Genomic DNA, 16,535 nt, shown 5'->3' with positions numbered 1-16,535 from the left:
TATATATATATAGATTGGTGGATGAATTTGGTAGGGTGTGCAAAAGAAGAAAATTAAAGGTGAATATAGGAAAGAGTAAGGTTATGAGGATAACAAAAAGATTAGGTGATGAAAGATTGGATATCAGATTGGAGGGAGAGAGTATGGAGGAGGTGAATGTATTCAGATATTTGGGAGTGGACGTGTCAGCGGATGGGTCTATGAAGGATGAGGAGAATCATAGAATTGATGAGGGGAAAAGGGTGAGTGGTGCACTTAGGAGTCTGTGGAGACAAAGAACTTTGTCCTTGGAGGCAAAGAGGGGAATGTATGAGAGTATAGTTTTACCAACGCTCTTATATGGGTGTGAAGCATGGGTGATGAATGTTGCAGCGAGGAGAAGGCTGGAGGCAGTGGAGATGTCATGTCTGAGGGCAATGTGTGGTGTGAATATAATGCAGAGAATTCGTAGTTTGGAAGTTAGGAGGAGGTGCGGGATTACCAAAACTGTTGTCCAGAGGGCTGAGGAAGGGTTGTTGAGGTGGTTCGGACATGTAGAGAGAATGGAGCGAAACAGAATGACTTCAAGAGTGTATCAGTCTGTAGTGGAAGGAAGGCGGGGTAGGGGTCGGCCTAGGAAAGGTTGGAGGGAGGGGGTAAAGGAGGTTTTGTGTGCGAGGGGCTTGGACTTCCAGCAGGCATGCATGAGCTTGTTTGATAGGAGTGAATGGAGACGAATGGTTTTTAATACTTGACGTGCTGTTGGAGTGTGAGCAAAGTAACATTTATGAAGGGGTTCAGGGAAACCGGCAGGCCGGACTTGAGTCCTGGAGATGGGAAGTACAGTGCCTGCACTCTGAAGGAGGGGTGTTAATGTTGCAGTTTAAAAACTGTAGTGTAAAGCACCCTTCTGGCAAGACAGTGATGGAGTGAATGATGGTGAAAGTTTTTCTTTTTCGGGCCACCCTGCCTTGGTGGGAATCGGCCAGTGTGATAATAAAAAAAAAATAATAAAAAATACACACACACACACACACACACACCCCTCTGGGTTTTCTTCTGTTTTCTTTCTAGTGCTTGTTCTTGTTTATTTCCTCTTATCACCATGGGGAAGTGGAACAGAAGTTTTCTTCTGTAAGCCATGCATTTAGTAAGAGGTGACTAAAATGCCGGGACCAAGGGGCTAGTAACCCCTTCTCCTGTACAAATTACTAAATTTAAAAAGAAAAACTTTTGTTTTTCTTTTTGGGCCACCCTGCCTTGGTGGGATACGGCCAGTTTGTTGAAAGAAGAAAGAAGTGCTACATATAATATCCTTCTATCACCTGTACAACAAAACTGGTTGAACTATGCTCTGCAACAAATTTTATATCGCTTTGAAACTTGTTTTTCTCTTTCACTATAGTCTCCAGGATTATTTTCCATGTTAAGTATGTCAACCCCCAAGCTTATATTCTTATGCCACTTGTCTCCTTTTCTCACCCTAACAGTCACTTCTTTTACTTCATACTCTCTCACAACAGTTACTTTTTTACTATGATTTAAATGTAATTTGTCATTGTTGGTTATTTGTAGGATGCAGCAAATGGATTCTCCAACCCACATTCAGATTTCCCTCCTTCCATTGGATTTGCCACCACAGTTGACATAACAAAGTACACTGGCAGCAGGATGGACAACACTCAAAGGTAATATATGGAATCTTCAGGTAATATAGAGTAACTTTAAATATGAAAAACAGCCATAGAAGTTTTAGGAAATATATTCTCAATGTCTTTCCTAGGTCTAAAACTTCTTTCAATATTTTTTTCTTGAGAATATCAGTATTAATGCAGTTACAGCAATATCTAAACATTTTTTTTTTTTTAACAAGTCAACCGTCACCCACCGAGGCAGGGTGACCCAACAAGAAAGAAAATCCCCAAAAAGAAAATAATTTCATCATCATTCAACACTTTCACCTCACTCACACATAATCATTGTTTTTGCAGAGGTGTTCAGAATACAACAGTTTAGAAGCATATACGTATAAAGATACACAACATATCCCTCCAAACTGCCACTATCCCAAACCCCTCCTTTAAAGTGCAGGCATTGTACTTCCCATTTCCAGGACTCAAGTCTGGCTATATAAAAATAACCGGTTTCCCTGAATCCCTTCACTAAATATTACCCTGCTCACGCTCCAACAGCTCATCAGGTCCCAAATACCATTCGTCTCCATTCACTCCTAACACGCTCACGCACGCTTGCTGGAAATCCGGCCCCTCACCCACAAAACCTCCTTTACCCCCTCCCTCCAACCTTTTCGAGGATGACCCCTACCCCGCCTTCCTTTCCCAACAGATTTATATGCTCTCCATGTCATTCTACTTTGATCAATTCTCTCTAAATAACCAAACCACCTCAACAACCCCTCTTCAGCCCTCTGACTAATACTTTTATTAACTCCACACCTTCTCCTAATTTCCACACTCTGAATTTTCTGCATAATATACCTACCATTCAACTTACGACCTGCTCGACTTACGACCACTCGACTTATGACCACTCGACTTACGACCACTCGACTTACGACCGTGTTTTTTATGCCAAATTTCTGGGAAATAAACAACTATTTGTGTTGTACACAGTGTTTATCCTAAACCTTACAGTATAAAACACAGTACTAACAGCATAAAAAGTAAAGTAAAACACGAAATACCAAAATAAAACAATAGAATAAAGTCATTACAAAAATGTTTTGTTGATATTCAGTAGTAAAGTTCGACTTACGACCATTTCGACTTACGACCGGTTTCTCGGAACCGAACTCGGTCGTAAGTCGGATGGTAGGTGTATTTACACCACACATTGCCCTTAGGACATCTCCACTGCCTCCAACCGCCTCCGCGCTGCAGCATTTACAACCCAAGCTTCACACCCATATAAGGGTGTTGGTACTACTATACTTTCATACATTCCCTTCTTTACCTCCATAGATAACGTTTTTTGTCTCCACATGTACCTCAACGCACCACTCGCCTTTTTTCCTTCATCAGTTCTATGATTAACCTCATCCTTCATATAGGCACATTTTTCTCATGCCAGTCAGTTTTGATGAGTGGTTACCCCAGAAACTCTTCTGCCTGTATATGGTGACAGGGAGAAAACAGGAGAAAGACTAAAAACAATATACGAGTAGTATTTGAAACTAGATTATTCACAACATCAAAATTAACCCCAACAAATTCTTTACATATATCCATGAAAAAATAAGTGAAAGTCACAGTAGGATCTTAACCCTTTGAGGCTCTGTCCTGTAGTTCTATGGCTTTGAAGCCAGGGTCCAAGCCGTAGTAGTACGTCATGAGCTCAGCTCACTCAGATAAGCTATGAGTGGTAAATTTGGGCCTAGATATGAGAGAATGCATCTATGTGGTAAGTGTGCACCATGTAAAACAAATCCTGCAGCACGCAGTGCATAATGAGAAAAAAAACTATGACTGTGATTTTGGATTAAAACAGCGAATTTGTGGTGTATTTTTGTATGGTTTCTACGGTTGTATTCGTGGTTTCTTGATCTCATATGATAGAATGGAAGATATATTACAGAAATAGAGATGATTTTAATTGGTTTTAGTAATGAAAATAACTTGAAATTGAGCTCAAAATAGCGAAAATGTTCGATTTTTACAAATGTTCAAGAGTAAACGAATGACATCAAATGTCCAATACACGTCAGCTGGTGGGTCTGATATATGTTCACAAATGCACTGATATTATTTATACAATTATTACAATATTGCATAACAGTAAATTTTCTATTTTTTGGTGTGAATGAAAATTAGTTATGTGAATAAAAAATAAAAATGGACTTCATATGGAAAGCCTGGAAACATAACTTATAAATAAAGGGAGTGTTATTTTAGTGCCAGGAATGCCTGCATTGTTTATTCTGAACCCTATTTTGAAATTGGAATATTTTGAACTGTGTGATATGAGACACATTACCAATTTCTGATTATTGGGTAGTTAAAATTGTTGAGTGGGCAGTTTCTTGTGCTCAATTGATAAAATAGATGTGATACTAGTGAAAAAACTAAAAATTTGGTCAAATGGAATTATGTAATTGGCCTAAAATAGGAGTCAAAATGGGTAAAATCGCCGATGTGTAAATATCACTGACTCAGGAAAATTCACAATAGTGTAATTTTGTCAATTTTCTATCAAATTTCACATTTTTTAGTTTTATTACCTTCACAAAAAAATTCTCTACCATTTCATAAGAAAAAATTACAATTTTTTTTTTAAATTCTTGGACCCTGTGGACAAGCCGTAGAACTACGGGATGGACCCTCAAAGGGTTAGACTCACAGTAATAAATTAAATTAATAGTAGCAAAGAAGTGGCTTCAGTACTCCACACAGTCTTTAGCTATGCTATATATTTACATATCTGGACTGCAGTATTTTTTGGTATAGCCTGAAAAACTTGCCAATTACTGCACTGTATATTAATCCTGTTTTGTTAATATGTTATCCTTAAGAAACGTTTAAACTTGTTCATTCTTCCAGACATTTACGAGGAAACTGGCTAGCTTATTGGGAACATGAGATAGGGAGGAGTGAACAAGATGCCAGATTCAACTTTAAACAAATTAAACTACAGACGTTTATGGGTCACACCAACAGTGTGAAATCTATACATGTGCTCAATAATGAGAACTCTTTTATCTCGTGCAGTAAAGATAAGACTGTTAAACTCTGGTCCCTCCGTAGCCAGGTTAGTCTTTTTCGAGGTTTGAAATGTATACAAGTATGTATATTTGTAATTACCTGTTTGCTTATGATGTTATTGTCTTTAGTATTTAATCTGTCAAATAACATTTTTTATTTTTGTAATCTTATACTGTACTGTATACAGTTATGAGGTTTCTTCTTCTTTTCCTATCTGCCAACAAAGATACAATATATTATGTTCTCAGTTTTTCTTGTAATTATCTTGCATCACTTATAGTTTATTTGTGATCACCTTCCTGAATAATCTCTTGAATTATTGATGAATATTTAAGCCTTTTATGATGATTTATGATCTTGCGAGATAATAAAAATTGCAGACTATTGTGCAAATGTAAAGTTTTCAACAGTCCATCTTAGTGAACGTTTTCAATATTTGGTAGCTCGTAGCTCAGCAGCGTCTCAAGCTCATGTTCAAAGGTCACGAGTTCCGCACAGTTTGAGACCATGAGCAAGTCTTCTTAAATCTGTTTTTCTATGTTTACCTAGTAGAAAATGCATATCTAGATGTCATTTGAAGTAGGAAAACAGCTCCTAGCTTGTAAATTCAGTAGTGTAAAAAAACTATGTTAAACAGTAATTATGAAAAGAGCACTTACAAATCAGTTAACCTTTTACAACTGCCAGTACACAGTACTCCTTTATCTTTGATATACCTTTGATGAATTTCAAGAGTTACTTTTGAGAGTCTACTCACATGTAAAACATGACCATACTTTGTACTAGTGTATAATATTAGTTTCTATAAAAACTCTTATAAGTTGAAACCCCAAGAATGCAATGGGTTTGTAAATTTAGAGCTCTTCTATTATCCATATTAAATTTGTTCGTACATATTTTATGGACCTCTATTTATGTGTTTGACTTGTTTAACTATGAAAACATATACAGGGTGATGGCAATACGCATGTGAGTTCACAGTGGACATACGCCGGTCACAAGAAATCTGTTTTTGGAGTCACTTTCTCTGATTCAATGCGGTATGCAGCATCGTGTGACTCAACTGTTCACGTATGGGACCCCTTCATTTGTGCTGGGGTGAAGCAGCTCGATTCTCTTCGCCATAGCCCTGTCACAGTGAGTTTTGTTTATCATGAATATCAGTTTAATTTTAGAAGCCTGTCACTGATTCAACAGTGTGTGTATTGTATTAGTGTGGAAATACTGACATGTTGTAGTTGATGAAAACACACCAGTTTACACTTCCTGCTTGTGAGTTTATTGCTGCAACTTAAGTGTGTATTCCAGCCACAGAAAATGGGCATAACATCCCTTCCAGAGAAAATGATCAGAGCTCAAATGGTGTAAAGCTGTGGCAGCCCTAAAACCACCCAAGAACCAACAGCAGCAGTGCATTCAAGATCATAGTGAACATTAACTACACAGCATATTCATTTAAAATAAGATAAAAAGTGACAATAAAGAAAGAATTTTACCTTATCTTCCCTTTCTTATTTCTTCTGCTTGTTGCATAACAGTGGATGGAGATAGTTTGTGTGACTACTGGACTGAGGTGGATGACTGTGGATTCTCTCTTGGTATCAGTGGAGAGTTGAGAAGTTGTTGGTTGTGCTAGGGTGGTAAAAAATTGTCTAATGCTTTAGCCACCAGTTCTTTATACAGCTCATTACATGTTTCATTAGCTGCTCTAGAGACAGCTTCAGAAAAAGGCTTCTAGATGTGTCAAGGTCATTGTTACTGAAAAAGTCTGAAAGTTTAGCAGCAACATATACAATGGCATCAGCCACTGGTGAGATGGGAAAATTCCCTACTGCATGCCTACTACAATCCCACTCACATTTACTGATGTCCATAGGGCAAGTGTGAACATAAATTGAAGGGAGACTCAGGTTAGGGTATGTAGAAGAGAGGGAGACTACTTTCCGGTAAAAGTAGGTCTTAGACAGGGATGTGTATGTCGCCATGGTTGTTTAATATATTTATAGATGGGGTTGTAAAAGAAGTAAATGCTAGGGTGTTCAGGAGAGGGGTGGGATTAAATTATGGGGAATCAAATACAAAATGGGAATTGACACAGTTGGTTTTTGCTGATGATACTGTGTTTATAGTAGATTCTAAAGAAAAATTACAAAGGTTAGTGGACGAGTTTGGGAGTGTGTGTAAAGGTAGAAAGTTGAAAGTGAACACAAGAAAAGAGTAAGGTGATGAGAGTATCAAATGATTTAGATAAAGAAAAATTGGATATCAAATTGGGGAGGAGTAGTATGGAAGAAGTGAATGTTTTCAGATATTTGGGAGTTGATGTGTCGGCAGATGGAGTTATGAAGGATGAGGTTAATAATAGAATTGATGAGGGGAAAAGAGGCGAGTGGTGTGTTGAGGTATATGTGGAGACAAAAAACATTATCTCTGGAGGCAAAGAAGGGAATGTATGAAAGTATAGTAGTACCAACATTCTTATATGGGGGTGAAGCTTGGGTTGTAAATGCAGCAGCAAGGAGGTGGTTAGAGGACATGAAGATGTCCTTTCTAAGGGCAATGTGTGGTGTAAATATTATGCAGAAAATTCGGAGTGTGGAAATTAGGAGAAGGTGTGGAGTTAATAAAAGTATCAGTCAGAGGGCTGAAGAGGGGTTGTTGAGGTGGTTTGGTCATTTAGAGAGAATGGATCAAAGAAGAATGACATGGAGAGCGTATAAATCTGTGGGGGAAGGAAGGCGGGGTAGGGGTGGTCCTCGAAAAGATTGGAAGGAAGGGGTAAGGGAGGTTTTGTGGGCGAGGGGCTTGGACTTCCAGCAGGCGTGCATGAGCGTATTCGATAGGAGTGAATGGAGACGAATGGTATTTGGGACCTGAAGATCTGTTGGAGTGTGAGCAGGGTAATATTTAGTGAAGGGATTCAGGGAAACTGATTATTTTTATATAGCCAGACTTGAGTCCTGGAAATGGGAAGTACAGTGGACCCTCGCATAATGCTATTAATCCGTTCCTGAGAGCTCAATGTTAGGCGAAATTATCGTTAGGCGAATTAATTTTCCCCATAAGAAATAATGGAAATCAAATTAATCCGTGCAAGACACCCAAAAGTATGAAAAAAAAAAAATTTACCACATGAAATATTAATTTTAATACACACAAACTGAAGAAGACATGCACAGTTACATGACACTTACCTTTATTGAAGATCTGGTGATGATTGACGGGATGGAAGGAGGGGAGAGTGTTGATGGTCTTAGTGTTTAGAAGGGGAATCCCCTTCCATTAGGACTTGAGGTGTCAAGTCCTTTTCCGGGGTTACTTCCCTTCTTCTTTTAATGCCACTAGGACCAGCTTCAGAGTCACTGGACTTCTGTCGCACAACATATCTGTCCATAGAGGTCTGTACCTCTTGTTCCTTTATGACATTCCTAAAGTGTTTCACAACATTGTCAGTGTAATAGTCACCAGCACGGCTTGCAATAGCTGTCTGAGAGTGATTTTCATCCATAAAGGTTTGCGCTTTAAGCCACATTGCACATATTTCCTTAATCTTTGAAGTAGGCAACTTCTTCAATTTCTCTCTCCCCTCCTCCGAAGCAGTTTCCTCAGGTCTGGCCTCTTGCTGTTGAAGATGATCTAGCAGCTCATCAGTGGTTAGTTCTTCATTATCCTCCACCACCAACTCTTCCACATCCTCCCCACTAACCTCCAACCCCAAGGACTTCCCCAATGCCACAATTGATTCCTCAACTGGCATACACTTCTCAGGGTTAGCCTCAAATCCTTCAAAATCCCTTTTGTCTACACATTCTGGCCACAGTTTCTTCCAAGCAGAGTTCAAGGTCCTCTTAGTCACTCCCTCCCAAGCCTTACAAAGTACCTTTGAAACAGAGCTTTTGTGTACAGTTTTTTGAAGTTTGCAATGACCTGCTAGTCCATGGGCTGCAGGAGAGGAGTGGTATTAGGAGGCAAAAACTTGACCTTATGAAGCTCATGTCCCCACAAAGTTGCTCTGCCAAGTCTGTAGGATGACCAGGGGCATTGTCTAACACCAGGAGGCACTTAAGGTCTTATTTATTTTAATTAGGTAATTTTTCACAGTGGGGGCAAATGCATGGTGTACCCAGTCATAGAAAAAGTCCCTAGTGACCCATGCCTTACTGTTTGCCCTCCACAGCACACACAAATTCTCCTTGAGGATATTCTTTTGCCTGAACGCTCTGGGAGTTTCAGAGTGATACACCAATAAAGGCTTCACTTTGCAATCACCACTAGCATTGGCACACATTAACAGAGTAAGCCTGTCTTTCATAGGCTTATGTCCTGGGAGTGCCTTTTCCTCCTGAGTAATGTAGGTCCTGCTTGGCATTTTCTTCCAAAACAGGCCTGTTTCATCACAAACACTTGTTCAGATTTCAGTCCTTCACTGTCTATGTACTCCTTGAGTTCATGCACATATTTTTCAGCTGCTTTGTGATCCGAACTGGCAGCCTCACCATGCCTTATCACACTGTATGCCACCACGCTTCTTAAATCTCTCAAACCAACCTTTGCTGGCCTTAAATTCACTCACATCATCACTAGTTGCAGCAGGCATTTTTCTAATTAAATCCTCATGCAACTTCCTAGCCTTTTCACATATGATCGCTTGAGAGATGCTATTTTCCTGCTATCTGTTTTTCGTTTATCCACACCAATAACAGTCTCTCAGCATCTTCTATCACTTGCGATCTCTGTTTCGAAAACAAAGTTGCACCTTTGGCAAGAACAGCTTCCTTGATTGCCGTTTTCTTGGCCACAATAGTAGCGATGGTTGATTGGGGTTTACTATACATCCTGGCCAGCTCGGAGACACGCACTCCACTTTCATACTTAGCAGTGATCTCTTTCTTCATATCCGTAGTAATTCTCACCCTTATTCCTGTAGGGTTGGCACTAGAAGCTTTCTTGGGGCCCATGGTCACTTATTGTGCAGGTGAAATCACTAAAAACGCTGTAATAATACGAAATGTTCCGATTGTATGTTTGGATGTTACCGCAGGGGCTGGCTTGTAAACAATGCCACCAGCGGAACAAGTGAGACTGGCTCAGGCCGCACATGGACGCGTCTCGTACGAATCGCTTTGAGCGAGTTTTCTAGTGCTAGGCGAGGCAAAATTTTAGCGATAAAATGTATCGCTAGGCGGATTTAACGTTATGTGATGCCAACGTTAGGCGAGGGTCCACTGTGCAATGCCTGCGCTCTAAAGGAGGAGTTCAGGATATTGACAGTATGGAGGGATATGTTGTGTATCTTTATACGTATATGCTTCTAAACTGTTGTATTCTGGGCACCTCTGCAAAAACAGTGATTATGTGTGAGTGAGGTGAAAGTGTTGAATGATGATGAAAGTATTTTCTTTTTGGATATCTTCTTTCTTTTTGGGTCACCCTGCCTCGGTGGGAGACGGCTGACTTGTTAAAAAAAAAAAAAATTTACCCCATACTTTTCTTGTACAACCCCACCTATAAATATGTTGAACAACCATGGCGACATTACACATCCCTGTCTAAGGCTTACTTTTACTGGAAAGTAACCTCCCTCTCTCCTACACACCCTAATTTGAGCTTCACTATCCTCATAAAATCTCTTTATGAGGATAGATATTCCTGCCATCTTCCCAAGACCTCCAACTCCACATCTACTAGGTACCCTGTTCTGGTTTTAACTGTCAAATCCATTCATTCTTTAGGCTTTCTTAACCTGTTTATCTCCATATTTTTTCTTCTCAGCAAAATTTGTTGACAGTGCCTCACCCACTCTATTATTTGCACTCCCTCACTACTCTCTTCACCTCTCTTTTACTCTCCGTATACTCCACCCTTCTTATATCACTTCTGCTTTGTAAAAACCTCTCATAAGCGACCTTTCTCTCTCTTATCACACCCTTTACCTCATCATTCCCCCAGTCACTCCTCTTTCCTCCCACACCAACCCTCCTATAGCCACAAACTTCTGCCCCACATTTGAACACTGCATTTTTTAAACAATCCCATGCCTCTTCAGCCCCACACTACCTGTACTCTCATTAGCCCACCTTCTGAGTTATCTTATGTTAAATATACGTACTGTAGTGGGCTTTTTGACTGTTTATTATTAGTATCAAGAAAATGTAATAAATTTGGTATAAATAAGGCATCTTCCTGCCAGTTCCGTACCCTACTTGCATTGTTTACAGGTGCTTGTGAAGAAGTTTTTGCCATGGTGCACTGCAGGGCCCTACCTGGTTCTAGATTTTTTCCCAGGTGCAGGGAGGTGCTAGGCAACCCACAGTTGGGTTTAGCCCTAAAATGCAGCATACACAAGACCCAACTTGATCCCCTGAAATATTGTTTACATCTGCAATTTAAGGGTTGTCAGTGGCTTCTTAAATGGATTCAACTAGTCCTCAACTTTCAGCTAATGAATGCATATATTTTTTGTTTCAAAATGTAGAAAAAGTATGAGTATCATCTTTGAAAGAGTGTTTGAAGATCTTTAAGTCATATAATAATAAATAATTATATTGTTATATTCTTTAGGTACTAACAGCCATGGCTGCACCTTCCACACAATTAGTAGCAGCGACGACAGATGCGACGCTGAAGTTTATTGACCTTCGTATATGTAACTACACCCATGAGTTTAAGGTACGTTTAACCCTTTCAGGGTCCAAGGCCCAAATCTGGAGTCACGCACCAGTGTCCAAGAATTTAAAAAAAAATAATTTGTTATTTTTTCTTATGAAATCGTAGAGAATCTTTTTGTGAAGGTAATAAAACAAAAAGTACGAAATTTGGTGGAAAATTGGCGAAATTATGCTCTTGCGAATTTTGAAATGTCAGCGATATTTACGAATCGGCGATTTTGCCGACTTTGACTCCCATTTTAGGCCAATTACATTATTCCAATCAACCAAATTCTTAGCTATTTCACTAGTATTACTTCTATTCTATTGATGGAGCACAAGAAATTGCCAAGTCAACTGTTCCAACTACAAAATAAAGTGATCGGAAATTGTTAATTTGGCCAATTTAACACAAAGTTCAAAATATTCCAATTTCAAAATAGGGTCCAGAATAAACAATGTAGGCATTCCTGGCACTAAACTAACATTTCCTCTGTTCATTAGTTATGTTTTGAGGCTTTACAAATAAATTCCATTTTGATTTTTTATTCACATAATGAATTTTTATTCACACCAAAAAATAGAAGATTTACTGTTATGCAATACTGTAATAATTGTATAAATATCATCACCATATTTGTGAATGTATATTAGACCCACCAGCTGACGTGTATTAGACGTGTGAGGTCGTTTGTTTACTCTTGAATATCGGCAAAAATTTAACATTTCCGCTACTTTGAGCTCAGTTTCAAGCCATTTCCAGTGCTAAAACCAATCAAAATCATCTCTATTTCTGTAATATGTCTTCCATTCTATCAAATGAGACCAAGAAATCGCAAATACAACTATAAAAAACATACGAAAAAACACTGCAAAGTTGCTGTTTTAATCGAAAAATCATGATTTAAGTTTTTTTCTCTCATTATACACAGTGTGCTGCAGGATCTGTTTTATGTGGTGCACACATACCACATAGATGTATTCTCTCATATCTAGGCCCAAATGTACTACTCACAGTTTATCAGAGTGAGCTGAGCTCATGGCGTAGATCTACGGTTTGGACCCTGAACGTAAAGCCGTAGATCAACGGGACGGACCCTGAAAGGGTTAACTACCATATTTTAGATCCCTTTCCCCTGTGGGGTGCATTTTAATATATGAGAATTAAATATTAAGTTTTATTTATTGCATCCATGATAGTAGTTTAATTAATGGCTTCAGTTTGTGTGAAGTCAAATGGACATTGGCAAGGATGGACATTATTGAAAAAATGGGAAGAATTTGAAAGAATTGTATTATGAACACTTTAAATGCTTTTCTAAAATTATACTTGTGAAATATGTAAATAATAATCATATTAAATTTACCAATACTGTACTTCAGTACATCTCAGAATTAATTTCCATCACCATTAGTCCTTTCACTATCATTCCTTCTAATATTAAAAGTGCTGTCAATGTAACAGCTTAACCCTTTGACTGTTTCAGGCCCTTTTTGAAACTGTCATTCTATGTCGCTCAATTTTTGAAAAAAAAAATTATTTTTTCTTATGAAATGATAGAGAATCTTTTCCCGATGGTAATGACACCAAAAGTTCGAAATTTGGTCGAAAACTCATGGAATTATGCTCCCGCGAAGTTAGCAGTCTCGGCGACATATGCGTATCGGGGATTTCGCAGACTTTGAGCCCTATTTTCAGCCAATTCCATTGTTCCAGTTGACCAAACTCATAGCTATTTCTTTAGAACTCCATTTTATCTATCAGCTGAGTACAAGAAACCTCCCATTTACTAATTTGGACTACCCAATATGGTGGTCAGAAATTGGCAATTTAGCCAATTTCACGCAAACTAAAAAAGATGCCAATTTCAAAATAGGGTCCAGAATAAACAAGGTAGACATTCGTGGCACTAAAATAACATATGCTCTGTTCATTAGTCACATCTCTAGGCCCCACTTATATTATTATTGCTTTCTATTTTGATTTTTTATTCATACAAAAAATACAAAATTTACTGTTATGCAGACTACTGCATTATTGTAAAAATGGTATAAATAATATCAGTGCACTAGTGAAAGAATTTTAGACTCCCCAGTTGACGTGTATTGGACGTGTGGTGTGATTTATTTACTCCTGAACATTGGTAAAAATCGAATATTTCCGCTACTTTGAGCTCAGTTTCAAGGTCGTTTTCATCGTCAAAGTAATGAAAATCATCTCTATTTCTGTAATATGTTTTCCATTTTATCACCTAAGACCATGAAAATGCGAATACAATGATAAATACTATACGAAAATACACCTCAAAGTCGGTGTTTTATTCCAAAAAAACGATCAGTTTTTTTTTTCTCATTATGCAATGTGTGCTGCAGGATTTTTTTTGTGGTGCACACTGACCACACAGACCCATTCTCTCACATGTGGGCCTACCAGCTTTCTCCCGCTTGATTTGAAGCCGCTAGAATTATTGAGTACAGTGGACCCCCGCATAGCGACCTTAATCCGTGCAAGAGGGCTGGTTGTTATGCGAAATGTTCGGTATGCGAATGAATTTTCCCCATAAGAAATAATGGAAATCAAATTAATCCATGCAAGACACCCAGAGTATGAAAAAAAAAATTTTTTACCACATGAAATGTTAATTTTAATACACACAAACTGAAAAAGGCATGCACAATTACATGACACTTACTTTTATTGAAGATCTGGTGATGATTGATGGGATGGGAGGAGGGGAGAGTGTGTGTTAGTGTTTAGAAGGGGAATCCCCTTCCATTAAGACTTGAGGTGTCGAGTCCTTTTCTGGGGTTACTTCCCTTCTTCTTTTAATGCCACTAGGACCAGCTTCAGAGTCACTGGACTTCTTTCGCACAACATATCTGTCTATAGTGGCCTGTACCTCTCGTTCCTTTATGACTTCCCTAAAGTGTTTCACAACATTGTCAGTGTACAGGTTGCCAACACGGCTTGCAATAGCTGTGTGAGGGTGATTTTCATCCATGAAGGTTTGCACTTCAAGCCACTTTGCACAGATTTCCTTAATCTTTGCAGTAGGCAACTTCTTCAATTTCTCTCTCCCCTCCTCTGAACCAGTTTCCTCAGGTCTGGCCTCTTGCTGTTGAAGTTGATCTATCAGCTCATCAGTGGTTAGTTCTTCATTGTCCTCCTCCACCAACTCTTCCACATCATCCCCACTAACCTCCAACCCTAAGGACTTTCCCAATGCCACAATGGATTCCTCAACTGGCATAATCCTCTCAGGGTTAGCCTCAAACCCTTCAAAATCCCTTTTGTCTACACATTCTGGCCACAGTTTCTTCCAAGCAGAGTTCAAGGTCTTCTTAGTCACTCCCTCCCAAGCCTTACCTATAAGGTTTACACAATTGAGGATATTAAAGTGATCTCTCCAGAACTCTCTTAGAGTCAGTTGAGTTTCTGAGGTCACTACAAAGCACCTTTCAAACAGAGCTTTTGTGTACAGTTTTTTGAAATTTGCAATAACCTGCTGGTCCATGGGCTGCAGGAGAGGAGTGGTATTAGGAGGCAAAAACTTCACCTTAATGAATTTCATGTCCCCATAAAGTCGCTCTGCCACGTCTGTAGGATGACCAGGGGCATTGTCTAACACCAGGAGGCACTTAAGTTCTAATTTCTTTTCAGTTAGGTAATCTTTCACATTGGGGTGTAACCAGTCATAGAAAAAGTCCCTAGTGACCCATGCCTTACTGTTTGCCCTCCACAGCACACACAAATTCTCCTTGAGGACATTCTTTTGCCTGAACGGTCTGTCTTTCATAGGCTTATGTCCTAGGAGTGCCTTTTCCTCCTCAGTAATGTAGGTCCTGCTTGGCATTTTCTTCCAAAACAGGCCTGTTTCATCACAATTAAACACTTGTTCAGGTTTCAGTCCTTCACTTTCTATGTACTCCTTGAATTCCTGCACATATTTTTCAGCTGCTTTGTGGTCCAAACTGGCAGCCTCACTATGCCTTATCACACTATGTATGCCACTACGCTTCTTAAATCTCTCAAACCAACCTTTGCTGGCCTTAAATTCACTCACATCATCACTAGTTGCAGGCATTTTTTTAATTAAATCCTCATGCAACTTCCTAGCCTTTTCGCTTATGATCGCTTGAGAGACGCTATCTCCTGCTAGCTGTTTTTCATTTATCCACACCAATAAGAGTCTCTCAACATCTTCCATCACTTGCGATCTCTGTTTCGAAAACACAGTTGAACCTTTGGCAAGAACAGCTTCCTTGATTGCCTTTCTGTTGCCCACAATAGTAAAGATGGTTGATTTGGGTTTCTTGTACAACCTGACCAGCTCAGAGACACGCACTCCACTTTCATACTTATCAATGATCTCTTTCTTCATTTCTATTGGAATTCTCACCCTTATTGCTGTAGGGTTGGCACTAGAAGCTTTCTTGGGGTCCATGGTCACTTATTTTCCAGATAAAGCACCGAAAACACTGTAATAATACGAAATATTCCGATTGTATGCTTGGATGTTACCGCGGAGGCTGGCTGGTAAACAATGCCACCGGCGGAACATATGAGGCTGGCTCAGGCCGCACATTGGACGCGTCTCGGACGAAGGACGGTGAGCGGGTTTTTGGGCGGTATGCGAGGCCAAATTTTTGCGATCAAAGCGTCCGGTATGCGGATTGTATGGTATGCGATGCGTACGGTATGCGGGGGTCCACTGTATATATACGTCAGAAACATTGGCTCGTAAGACGTATTTATACGTTGAAAACAGTCAAAAGGTTAAAAAATAATTATTTAAACATCTAAAAATAAAAATCATTTTTTCTTATGAAATGATAGAGAATCTTTTCCCGGTGGTAATGACACCAAAAGTACAAAATTTGATGGAAAACATACGGAATTATGCTCTTACGAATCTAGTGGTCTCGGTGATATTTATGCATCGGCAATTTCGCTCACTTTGAACCCTATTTTCGGCCATTTCCACTGTTCCAGTTGACCAAACTCATAGCTATTCCACTAGAACTTCATTTGTTCTATCGAATGAGTACAAGGAACTGCCTCTTTACCGATTTCAGCTACCCAATAAAGTGATCAGAAATTGGTAATTTGGCCAATTTCATACTCAATTCAAGTAAGGCCAATTTCAAAATAGGGTCCAGAATTAACAATAGACATTCCTAGCAATAAAAT

At 39.2% G+C, this 16,535-nt stretch overlaps 1 protein-coding gene across 3 annotated transcripts in view; it reads left to right on the top strand.

Annotated features, from left to right (window-relative positions):
• Wdr81 (WD repeat domain 81) overlaps nt 1-16,535 on the top strand; it is a 203,454-nt gene that overhangs the window by 152,719 nt on the left and 34,200 nt on the right. For all 3 annotated transcript variants that reach the window (XM_070091060.1, XM_070091059.1, XM_070091061.1), the window contains 4 exons: nt 1,555-1,667; nt 4,536-4,743; nt 5,649-5,834; nt 11,259-11,366. In XM_070091060.1, coding sequence (XP_069947161.1) covers nt 1,555-1,667; nt 4,536-4,743; nt 5,649-5,834; nt 11,259-11,366 — 615 coding nt within the window. The remainder of the gene's footprint in view (nt 1-1,554; nt 1,668-4,535; nt 4,744-5,648; nt 5,835-11,258; nt 11,367-16,535) is intronic.

The sequence above is a fragment of the Cherax quadricarinatus genome, chromosome 34, assembly GCF_038502225.1.
Source record: "Cherax quadricarinatus isolate ZL_2023a chromosome 34, ASM3850222v1, whole genome shotgun sequence".
Classification (NCBI taxonomy): Eukaryota; Metazoa; Arthropoda; class Malacostraca; order Decapoda; family Parastacidae; genus Cherax; species Cherax quadricarinatus.
This window is presented reverse-complemented; position numbering and strand designations above follow the sequence as displayed.